General features: G+C 47.3%; 1 protein-coding gene across 3 annotated transcripts in view; it reads left to right on the top strand.

Moving 5' to 3' along the window:
• SEMA5B (semaphorin 5B) overlaps positions 1 to 13,146 on the top strand; it is a 398,541-nt gene that overhangs the window by 138,939 nt on the left and 246,456 nt on the right. For all 3 annotated transcript variants that reach the window (XM_073647519.1, XM_073647520.1, XM_073647521.1), the window contains one exon: positions 5,171 to 5,363. In XM_073647519.1, the coding sequence (XP_073503620.1) occupies positions 5,222 to 5,363 (142 nt within the window). In that variant the 5' untranslated portion in view covers positions 5,171 to 5,221. The remainder of the gene's footprint in view (positions 1 to 5,170; positions 5,364 to 13,146) is intronic.

The raw sequence follows: 13,146 nt of genomic DNA, 5'->3' as shown, positions 1-13,146 counted from the left end.
ACTCTATATAATAGATCACTCTGTGTGTAATGACTATATAATAGATCCCTCTGCGTGTAATGACTCTATATAATAGATCCCTCTGCGTGTAATGACTCTATATAATAGATCCCTCTGCGTGTAATGACTCTATATAATAGATCCCTCTGCGTGTAATGACTCTATATAATAGATCACTCTGCGTGTAATGACTCTATATAATAGATCCCTCTGTGTGTAATGACTCTATATAATAGATCACTCTGTGTGTAATGACTCTATATAATAGATCCCTCTGCATGTAATGACTCTATATAATAGATCCCTCTGCGTGTAATGACTCTATATAATAGATCCCTCTGCATGTAATGACTCTATATAATAGATCACTCTGCGTGTAATGAGTCTATATAATAGATCCCTCTGTGTGTAATGACTCTATATAATAGATCCCTCTGTGTGTAATGACTCTATATAATAGATCCCTCTATGTGTAATGACTCTATATAATAGATCACTCTGCGTGTAATGAGTCTATATAATAGATCCCTCTGTGTGTAATGACTCTATATAATAGATCCCTCTGTGTGTAATGACTCTATATAATAGATCCCTCTATGTGTAATGACTCTATATAATAGATCCCTCTGCGTGTAATGACTCTATATAATAGATCCCTCTGCGTGTAATGACTCTGTATAATAGATCCCTCTGTGTGTAATGACTATATAATAGATCCCTCTGTGTGTAATGACTCTATATAATAGATCCCTCTGCGTGTAATGACTCTATAATAGATCCCTCTGTGTGTAATGACTCTATATAATAGATCCCTCTGTTTGTAATGACTCTATATAATAGATCCCTCTGCGTGTAATGACTCTATATAATAGATCGCTCTGCGTGTAATGACTCTATATAATAGATCCCTCTTTGTGTAATGACTCTATATAATAGATCCCTCTGTGTGTAATGACTCTATATAATAGATCCCTCTGTGTGTAATGACTCTATATAATAGATCACTCTGTGTGTAATGACTCTATATAATAGATCGCTCTGTGTGTAATGACTCTATATAATAGATCCCTCTGTGTGTAATGACTCTATATAATAGATCCCTCTGTGTGTAATGACTCTATATAATAGATCCCTCTGTGTGTAATGACTCTATATAATAGATCCCTCTGTGTGTAATGACTCTATATAATAGATCCCTCTGTGTGTAATGACTCTATATAATAGATCCCTCTGTGTGTAATGACTCTATATAATAGATCCCTCTGTGTGTAATGACTCTATATAATAGATCCCTCTGTGTGTAATGACTCTATATAATAGATCCCTCTGCGTGTAATGACTCTATATAATAGATCCCTCTACGTGTAATGACTCTATATAATAGATCCCTCTGCGTGTAATGACGCTATATAATAGATCCCTCTGCGTGTAATGACTCTATATAATAGATCGCTCTGTGTGTAATGACTCTTTATAATAGATCCCTCTGTGTGTAATGACTCTATATAATAGATCCCTCTGTGTGTAATGACTATATAATAAATCCCTCTGTGTGTAATGACTCTATATAATAGATCCCTCTGTGTGTAATGACTCTATATAATAGATCCCTCTGTGTGTAATGACTCTATATAATAGATCGCTCTGCGTGTAATGACTATATAATAGATCGCTCTGCGTGTAATGACTCTATATAATAGATCCCTCTGCGTGTAATGACTCTATGTAATAGATCACTCTGTGTGTAATGACTCTATATAATAGATCCCTCTGTGTGTAATGACTCTATATAATAGATCCCTCTGTGTGTAATGACTCTATATAATAGATCCCTCTGTGTGTAATGACTCTATATAATAGATCCCTCTGCGTGTAATGACTCTATATAATAGATCCCTCTGTGTGTAATGACTCTATATAATAGATCCCTCTGCGTGTAATGACTCTATATAATAGATCCCTCTGCGTGTAATGACTCTATATAATAGATCCCTCTGCGTGTAATGACTCTATATAATAGATCTCTCTGCGTGTAATGACTCTATATAATAGATCGCTCTGTGTGTAATGACTCTATATAATAGATCCCTCTGCGTGTAATGACTCTATATAATAGATCTCTCTGCGTGTAATGACTCTATATAATAGATCGCTCTGTGTGTAATGACTCTATATAATAAATCCCTCTGTGTTTAATGACTCTATATAATAGATCCCTCTGTGTGTAATGACTCTATAATAGATCCCTCTGTGTGTAATGACTCTATATAATAGATCCCTCTGTGTGTAATGACTCTATATAATAGATCGCTCTGTGTGTAATGACTCTATAGAATAGATCCCTCTGTGTGTAATGACTCTATATAATAGATCACTCTGTGTGTAATGACTATATAATAGATCCCTCTGTGTGTAATGCCTCTATATAATAGATCCCTCTGTGTGTAATGACTCTATATAATAGATCCCTCTGTGTGTAATGACTCTATATAATAGATCACTCTGTGTGTAATGACTCTATATAATAGATCCCTCTGCGTGTAATGACTCTATATAATAGATCCCTCTGCGTGTAATGACTCTATATAATAGATCCCTCTGCGTGTAATGACTCTATATAATAGATCCCTCTGCGTGTAATGACTCTATATAATAGATCACTCTGCGTGTAATGACTCTATATAATAGATCCCTCTGTGTGTAATGACTCTATATAATAGATCACTCTGTGTGTAATGACTCTATATAATAGATCCCTCTGCATGTAATGACTCTATATAATAGATCCCTCTGCGTGTAATGACTCTATATAATAGATCCCTCTGCATGTAATGACTCTATATAATAGATCACTCTGCGTGTAATGAGTCTATATAATAGATCCCTCTGTGTGTAATGACTCTATATAATAGATCCCTCTGTGTGTAATGACTCTATATAATAGATCCCTCTATGTGTAATGACTCTATATAATAGATCACTCTGCGTGTAATGAGTCTATATAATAGATCCCTCTGTGTGTAATGACTCTATATAATAGATCCCTCTGTGTGTAATGACTCTATATAATAGATCCCTCTATGTGTAATGACTCTATATAATAGATCCCTCTGCGTGTAATGACTCTATATAATAGATCCCTCTGCGTGTAATGACTCTATATAATAGATCCCTCTGTGTGTAATGACTATATAATAGATCCCTCTGTGTGTAATGACTCTATATAATAGATCCCTCTGCGTGTAATGACTCTATAATAGATCCCTCTGTGTGTAATGACTCTATATAATAGATCCCTCTGTTTGTAATGACTCTATATAATAGATCCCTCTGCGTGTAATGACTCTATATAATAGATCCCTCTGTGTGTAATGACTCTATATAATAGATCACTCTGTGTGTAATGACTCTATATAATAGATCGCTCTGTGTGTAATGACTCTATATAATAGATCCCTCTGTGTGTAATGACTCTATATAATAGATCCCTCTGTGTGTAATGACTCTATATAATAGATCCCTCTGTGTGTAATGACTCTATATAATAGATCCCTCTGTGTGTAATGACTCTATATAATAGATCCCTCTGTGTGTAATGACTCTATATAATAGATCCCTCTGTGTGTAATGACTCTATATAATAGATCCCTCTGTGTGTAATGACTCTATATAATAGATCCCTCTGTGTGTAATGACTCTATATAATAGATCCCTCTGCGTGTAATGACTCTATATAATAGATCCCTCTACGTGTAATGACTCTATATAATAGATCCCTCTGCGTGTAATGACGCTATATAATAGATCCCTCTGCGTGTAATGACTCTATATAATAGATCGCTCTGTGTGTAATGACTCTTTATAATAGATCCCTCTGTGTGTAATGACTCTATATAATAGATCCCTCTGTGTGTAATGACTATATAATAAATCCCTCTGTGTGTAATGACTCTATATAATAGATCCCTCTGTGTGTAATGACTCTATATAATAGATCCCTCTGTGTGTAATGACTCTATATAATAGATCGCTCTGCGTGTAATGACTATATAATAGATCGCTCTGCGTGTAATGACTCTATATAATAGATCCCTCTGCGTGTAATGACTCTATATAATAGATCACTTTGTGTGTAATGACTCTATATAATAGATCCCTCTGTGTGTAATGACTCTATATAATAGATCCCTCTGTGTGTAATGACTCTATATAATAGATCCCTCTGTGTGTAATGACTCTATATAATAGATCCCTCTGCGTGTAATGACTCTATATAATAGATCCCTCTGTGTGTAATGACTCTATATAATAGATCCCTCTGTGTGTAATGACTCTATATAATAGATCCCTTTGCGTGTAATGACTCTATATAATAGATCCCTCTGTGTGTAATGACTCTATATAATAGATCCCTCTGTGTGTAATGACTCTATATAATAGATCCCTCTGCGTGTAATGACTCTATATAATAGATCCCTCTGTGTGTAATGACTCTATATAATAGATCCCTCTGCGTGTAATGACTCTATATAATAGATCCCTCTGTATGTAATGACTCTATATAATAGATCCCTCTGCGTGTAATGACTCTATATAATAGATCCCTCTGCGTGTAATGACTCTATATAATAGATCCCTCTGTATGTAATGACTCTATATAATAGATCCCTCTGTGTGTAATGACTCTATATAATATAGGAGCTTCACTTTTTGTATTGATCTGAAATAAATGACATTTTTGATGATATTCTAATTTAATGAGAAGCACTTGTAAATCATTGGCCTATCGTATCAGAAATAGTGACAACCTCAGAATTAGACCCAGTATACATAAGTAGTGTCTGATAATCGCCTGGCATAGAGTTGTGGCTTTCTGCGGTGACGCACACGGTTTTTCTAGCTTCTTCGGGAGGCAAACACTTTTTCCCACCACTGTATATACACATGTATATATATGTATACTCTGTTCCTTCCATGTATCATTCTTTCTTACATGTTTTTCTCTCTTTTTCGCTGTTACGTTGTTTCCTCCATTTATAATTCTCTGTTACGTTGTTGCACCTTTCTCTCCGCCGTGTATTCTATACATTGTTACATTGTTTCCTGTATTTATCACTCTCTGTGACATTGGTAAATCTCCTATTTCAGTGATTCGCTCTTGTTTTTCCAGGATTTGCCCTGGAGCTTCCCTTGGACGATAGACGCGTGGCGTTCCTCCATCATGACCAGGCAATGGACTCTCTTCTTGTCGCTACCGACCGTCTCTGTTCTCCTGCTTCACCTCTCTACCCTCAGAGCGGATTTTCCAGCAGAGATGGACGAGCAATGCTTGAAGAGGGAGCACCCGGTCCTGACCTTCCAGGGTGAGCGCTGACAATACACAGAGCGTTGTAGTGTGATCACTCCCAGCGCTGGGTGTAGATGCCGACATGTGCCGTTTACACTCTAACATCGTCTTTATGGAACTTTACAAATACTTCGTCTTCTTTTTACTAATCCTGAGTTACAGCACAGTTATATCCAGAGCTGTACTCACAATTCTGCTATTTCTTTATGCCTTATTCTCCATTTCATCCAGAGCTGCAGTCATAATTCTGCTATTTCTTTATGCTTTATTCTCCATTTCATCCAGAGCTGTACTCACAATTCTGCTATTTCGTTATACTTTATTCTCCATTCCACCCAGAGCTGAATTCACAATTCTGCTATTTTTTTTTATCCTTTATTCTCCATTCCATCCAGAGCTGTACTCACAATTCTGCTATTTCTTTATGCCTTATTCTCCATTTCATCCAGAGCTGCAGTCATAATTCGGCTATTTCTTTATGCCTTATTCTCCATTTCATCCAGAGCTGTACTCACAACTCTACTATTTCTTTATGCCTTATTCTCCATTTCATCCAGAGCTGCAGTCATAATTCTGCTATTTCTTTATGCTTTATTCTCCATTTCATCCAGAGCTGTACTTACAACTCTGCTATTTCTTTATGCCTTATTCTCCATTTCATCCACAGCTGCAGTCATAATTCTGCTATTTCTTTATGCTTTATTCTCCATTTCATCCAGAGCTGTACTCACAACTCTGCTATTTCTTTATGCCTTATTCTCCATTTCATCCAGAGCTGCAGTCATAATTCTGCTATTTCTTTATGCTTTATTCTCCATTTCATCCAGAGCTGTACTCACAATTCTGCTATTTCGTTATACTTTATTCTCCATTCCACCCAGAGCTGAATTCACAATTCTGCTATTTTTTTTATCCTTTATTCTCCATTCCATCCAGAGCTGTACTCACAATTCTGCTATTTCTTTATGCCTTATTCTCCATTTCATCCAGAGCTGCAGTCATAATTCGGCTTTTTCTTTATGCCTTATTCTCCATTTCATCCAGAGCTGTACTCACAACTCTACTATTTCTTTATGCCTTATTCTCCATTTCATCCAGAGCTGCAGTCATAATTCTGCTATTTCTTTATGCTTTATTCTCCATTTCATCCAGAGCTGTACTCACAATTCTGCTACTTCGTTATACTTTATTCTCCATTGCACCCAGAGCTGAACTCACAATTCTGCTATTTTTTTATGCTTTATTCTCCATTCCATCTAGAGCTGTACTCACAGTTCTGCTATTTTTTTAAGCCTTAATCTCCATTACATTCAGTGCTGCAGTCATAATTCTGAACAATACACAATCTGCCATGATGTGATGCGGCATCTCCATTGCTTTCTAATGTGAGTTTACAGCCAATACTGAGCAGAATTGTGAATGCAGCTCTGGGTATAAGATATTCTTCCAGATCATTAACTCCATGTGTTTGCGCTGACCCATCATGACAAGTGGACTGAACCTGTAAAATGAAAATGAGATTTTGCACTCGGAGAGAATCGCCGCTGATGTCGGGTTTAGTAAAGTGTTGATAGACGAGCGGAGGATGATGGAGGAGTTGGCGTCCGGTCACCGTCCCCGGAGCGGAGCCATCTCATCCCTGCAGTCGCTAATGATGGCGGCGGGTCCGCGGAGCACGATGAATGTGGCTGTCTGATCCGAGTTTATGCTAATCAACCTCCGATGCGGATTATTAGCTTAACTAATTTATTTAATCAATTTGATGAGTTCTCCGAGATCTCTCGATTACAAATGAATTCATCAAAACTGGAGGCGGCGGCCATTAATATTCCAGCCTCGGCTATGAGGCCGACCGCGCTTCAATGGGAGACGGAAACTATGTCTCTTAATTTATGGCAAACGGCGCAGGAAGCGACGGAGAGACGGGAGCGGAGTCTGATGTCCGATAATGAATATTACTGTGAAATGTCGCCGCTACCGCACAGCGAACCTCAGACAAGTCAGCAGACTTGAGGATTATAGGGCTTGTAGCTACCAGGGGCCCGAGGACTAGGACCAGCGGGGTCTGTACAAGGAGCATTATGGCCCCAGATATAGACATCCTGATACTGGGGACCCTGGATATAGACACCCTGATACCAGGGGGCCGGATATAGAGACCCTGTTACTGGGGACCCGGGATATAGAGACCCTGATGCCAGGGGCCTGGATATAGAGACCCTGATACCGGGGGCCCCAGATATAGACATCCTGATACTGGGGACCCTGGGTATAGACACCCTGATACCAGGGGGCCGGATATAGAGACCCTGTTACTGGGGACCCAGGATATAGAGACCCTGATGCCAGGGGCCTGGATATAGAGACCCTGATACCGGGGGCCCCAGATATAGACATCCTGATACTGGGGACCCTGGATATAGACACCCTGATACCAGGGGGCCGGATATAGAGACCCTGTTACTGGGGACCCGGGATATAGAGACCCTGATGCCGGGGACCCCAGATATAGAGATCCTGATACCGGCGGCCCCAGATATAGACATCCTGATACTGGGGACCCCGGATATAGACACCCTGATACCGGGGGCCCCTGATATAGAGACCCTGTTACTGGGGACCCCAGATATAGAGATACTGATACCAGGGGCCGTATATAGAGACCCTGTTACCAGGGACCCAGGATATAGAGACCTTGTTTCCGGGGACCCAGGATATAGAGACCCTGATACTGGGGACCCCGGATATATAGACCCTGATACCGGGGACCTCGGATATAGACACCCTGATACTGGGGGCCCCAGATATAGACATCCTGATACTGGGGACCCTGGATATAGATACCCTGATACCAGGGAACCGGGATATAGAGACCCTGGTACTGGGGACCCGGGATATAGAGACCCTGATGCCGGGGACCCCGAATATAGAGACCCTGATACCGGGGGCCCCAGATATAGACATCCTGATACTGGGGACCCTGGATATAGACACCCTGATACCAAGGGGCCGGATATAGAGACCCTGTTACTGGGGACCTGGGATATAGACCCTGATGCCGGGGACCCCAGATATAGAGATCCTGATACCAGGGGCCGTATATAGAGACCCTGTTACCGGGGACCCAGGATATAGAGACCCTGTTACCGGGGACCCGGGATATAGAGACCCTGATACTGGGGACCCCGGATATATAGACCCTGATACCGGGGACCTCGGATATAGACACTCTGATACCGGGGGCCCCAAATATAGACATCCTGATACTGGGGACCCCGGTTATAGACACCCTGATACCAGGGGCCCGGATATAAAGACCTTGTTACTGGGGACCTGGGATATAGAGACCCTGATGCCAGGGACCCCGGATATAGAGACCCTGATACCGGGGGCCCCAGATATAGACATCCTGAAAACCAGTGGCCCTGTATTTAGACACCGTGATACTAAAGGGCTCTGCAAATAAACACCCTGACACCAGGGGTCCCAAACACTGAACCCTGACTTTTGGGGCTCCAATCAGACACCCCTTGGAGCACAGGACAATGACACTGACACTTGGGGCTCCTTTCTAGTTGGGGGGCTCTGTTATGGGTTCGGGGGCTTTCAGCCTTACATCTGCCTTGCACTTGCTGTTTTCGGGGTGCAATTTTTCTCGTCGTTCGAGCGTCGGCCGCTGCAGTTATTACTTGTTAATAGATGGACCAGGCTGTGACATTGGGGGGCGCAGCCGGAGGAGAAAGTGTCCACGTGCTTCAGCCTCTCGGGGTTCGGATTGTGCGGACGGTTGGATCACATCTCGGGACGCTGCTGCGTTGTGTGGATTGTGGGTGCAGTCGCTCCGGGGCCGCCGGATCCTTTGTGCTTTTACATTAACATGAACTTTGTGTTCACATCCAAAACTAATACTTGTCACAGCTGAGAGTTTGTAACAATTGTATCCAGTCTAGACAATCCTCTGTGAGCCTGGACTGATGCATTGTAACAAACTATCACTGCTGATGTCTTTCGAGGATTCTCTAGACAAGATACATTGTTACAATCCCCCATCTGTGAGAACTGCCGGCTCCCACCAGGTTTTCAGCCCCTGCAGGTATTTACATTCGTTTCTATTCACATCAAGAAGAGATTTTGGAGGTGAATTATTGAGTCTCCGGAGAAGTTGTAGAAGTTCACTGGAAGCTCCGCTTCTCTACCCATCCTGCAGTGATGAGCGAGGTGGACGCTGCGCTGTATCAGGGGACGACAACGTCTGTGGGTGCTGAAGTGGTGGCACTATTGATTGTCGCTGCTCGCAGGGGTCCGGCTGCAGCAGCGCCTGGTCCTGATGTATGAAGTCTCTTCTCACTACTCCCATCATCCTCTTTTTGATGATCCCGGCTCTTCCATCTGTCATGGCTTCTTCTGATGTTACAGGTAACAATCTGCAGCCTCCTCTGTCTCGGGGGGGGGGGATCACTGCAGCCTCATCCGTCTCGGGGGGGATCACCGCAGCCTCCTCCGTCTCGGGGGGGATCACCGCAGCCTCCTCCGTCTCGGGGGGGATCACCGCACCCTCCTCCGTCTCGGGAGGGATCACCGCAGCCTCCTCCGTCTCGGGAGGGATCACCGCAGCCTCCTCCGTCTCGGGGGGGATCACCGCAGCCTCCTCCGTCTCGGGGGGGTCACCGCAGCTTCCTCCGTCTCGGGAGGGATCACCGCAGCCTCCTCCGTCTCGGGGGGGATCACCGCAGCCTCCTCCATCTCGGGGGGGATCACCGCAGCCTCCTCCTTCTCAGGGGGGATCACCGCAGCCTCCTCCGTGTCGGGGTTATCACCGCAGCCTCCTCCGTCTCGGGGGATCACCGCAGCCTCCTCCGTCTCGGAGGGATCACCGCGGCCTCCTAGGGCGAGGGGCAGTCACCGCAGCCTCCTTTGTCTCGGGGGAGAGGGGGTCACCAGTGGCCTTTCCAGTCTCGGGGAAAATCTCCTCGGCCTCATCAGCCCTGGGGGGAGATCACTGAGGCCTCCTCAGTCCTTGGGGGCATGGGGATCACTGCGGCCTCCTCTGTCCTGGGGGGAGGATCACTGCGGCCTCCTTTGTTCTGGGGGGAGGATCACTGCGGCCTCCTTTGTTCTGGGGGGAGGATCACTGCGGCCTCATCAGTCCTGGGGGGGGATCACTGCGGCCTCCTCTGTCCTGGGGGGAGGATCACTGTGGCCTCTTTGTTCTGGGGGGAGGATCACTGCGGCCTCCTTTGTTCTGGGGGGAGGATCACTGAGGCCTCAGTCCTTGGGGGAGGATCACTGCGGCCTCCTTTGTTCTGGGGGGAGGATCACTGCGGCCTTCTCTGTCCTGGGGTGAGGATCACTGCGGCCTCCTCTGTACTGGGGGGAGGATCACTGCGGCCTCCTCTGTACTGGGGGGAGGATCACTGCGGCCTCCTTTGTTCTGGGGGGAGGATCACTGCGGCCTCCTTTGTTCTGGGGGGAGGATCACTGCGGCCTCCTTTGTTCTGGGGGGAGGATCACTGCGGCCTCATCAGTCCTGGGGGGGGGATCACTGCGGCCTCCTCTGTCCTGGGGGGAGGATCACTGCGGCCTCCTTTGTTCTGGGGGGAGGATCACTGCGGCCTCCTTTGTTCTGGGGGGAGGATCACTGCGGCCTCATCAGTCCTGGGGGGGGATCACTGCGGCCTCCTCTGTCCTGGGGGGAGGATCACTGTGGCCTCCTTTGTTCTGGGGGGAGGATCACTGTGGCCTCCTTTGTTCTGGGGGGAGGATCACTGAGGCCTCCTCAGTCCTTGGGGGAGGATCACTGCGGCCTCCTTTGTTCTGGGAGGAGGATCACTGCGGCCTTCTCTGTCCTGGGGTGAGGATCACTGCGGCCTCCTCTGTACTGGGGGGAGAATCACTGCAGCCTCCTTTGTACTGGGGGGAGGATCACTGCAGTCTCCTCTGTCCTGGGGGGAGGATCACTGCGGCCTCCTTTGTTCTGGGGGGAGGATCACTGCGGCCTCCTTTGTTCTGGGGGGAGGATCACTGCGGCCTCCTTTGTTCTGGGGGGAGGATCACTGCGGCCTTCTCTGTCCTGGGGTGAGGATCACTGCGGCCTCCTCTGTACTGGGGGGAGGATCACTGCGGCCTCCTCTGTACTGGGGGGAGGATCACTGCGGCCTCCTTTGTTCTGGGGGGAGGATCACTGCGGCCTCCTCTGTCCTGGGGGGAGGATCACTGCGGCCTCCTCTGTACTGGGGGAGGATCACTGCGGCCTCCTCTGTCCTGGGGGGAGGATCACTGCGGCCTCCTTTGTTCTGGGGGGAGGATCACTGCGGCCTCCTCTGTCCTGGGGGGAGGATCACTGCGGCCTCCTCTGTACTGGGGAGAGGATCACTGCGGCCTCCTTTGTTCTGGGGGGAGGATCACTGCGGCCTCCTTTGTTCCGGGGGGGAGGATCACTGCGGCCTCCTTTGTTCCGGGGGGGAGGATCACTGCGGCCTCATCAGTCCTGGGGGGGGGATCACTGCGACCTCCTCTGTCCTGGGGGGAGGATCACTGCGGCCTCCTTTGTTCTGGGGGGAGGATCACTGCGGCCTCCTTTGTTCTGGGGGGAGGATCACTAAGGCCTCCTCAGTCCGTGGGGGAGGATCACTGCGGCCTCCTTTGTTCTGGGGGGAGGATCACTGCGGCCTTCTCTGTCCTGGGGTGAGGATCACTGCGGCCTCCTCTGTACTGGGGGGAGGATCACTGCGGCCTCCTCTGTACTGGGGGGAGGATCACTGCGGCCTCCTTTGTTCTGGGGGGAGGATCACTGCGGCCTTCTCTGTCCTGGGGGGAGGATCACTGCGGCCTCCTCTGTCCTGGGGGGAGGATCACTGCGGCCTCCTTTGTTCTGGGGGGAGGATCACTGCGGCCTCCTCTGTACTGGGGGGAGGATCACTGCGGCCTCCTTTGTTCTGGGGGGAGGATCACTGCGGTCTCCTTTGTTCTGGGGGGAGGATCACTGCGGCCTCCTTTGTTCTGGGGGGAGGATCACTGCGGCCTCCTTTGTTCTGGGGGGAGGATCACTGCGGCCTCCTCTGTACTGGGGGGAGGATCACTGCGGCCTCCTCTGTACTGGGGGTAGGATCACTGCGGCCTCCTTTGTTCTGGGGGGAGGATCACTGCGGCCTTCTCTGTCCTGGGGGGAGGATCACTGCGGCCTTCTCTGTCCTGGGGGGAGGATCACTGCGGCCTCCTTTGTTCTGGGGGGAGGATCACTGCGGCCTCCTCTGTACAGGGGGGAGGATCACTGCGGCCTCCTCTGTACTGGGGGGAGGATCACTGCGGCCTCCTTTGTTCTGGGGGGAGGATCACTGCGGCCTCCTTTGTTCTGGGGGGAGGATCACTGCGGCCTCCTTTGTTCTGGGGGGAGGATCACTGCGGCCTCATCAGTCCTGGGGGGGGGGATCACTGCGGCCTCCTCTGTCCTGGCGGGAGGATCACTGCGGCCTCCTTTGTTCTGGGGGGAGGATCACTGCGGCCTCCTTTGTTCTGGGGGGAGGATCACTGCGGCCTCATCAGTCCTGGGGGGGGATCACTGCGGCCTCCTCTGTCCTGGGGGGAGGATCACTGTGGCCTCCTTTGTTCTGGGGGGAGGATCACTGTGGCCTCCTTTGTTCTGGGGGAGGATCACTGAGGCCTCCTCAGTCCTTGGGGGAGGATCACTGCGGCCTCCTTTGTTCTGGGAGGAGGATCACTACGGCCTTCTCTGTCCTGGGGTGAGGATCACTGCGGCCTCCTCTGTACTGGGGGGAGAATCACTGCAGCCTCCTTTGTAC

Source organism: Phyllobates terribilis, unplaced genomic scaffold (assembly GCF_046119375.1).
Source record: "Phyllobates terribilis strain yellow unplaced genomic scaffold, ASM4611937v1 Scaffold_9__5_contigs__length_417890890, whole genome shotgun sequence".
NCBI lineage: Eukaryota > Metazoa > Chordata > Amphibia > Anura > Dendrobatidae > Phyllobates > Phyllobates terribilis.
The sequence above is the reverse complement of the archived record's forward strand: the minus strand, read 5'-3'. Positions and strand labels throughout refer to the sequence as shown.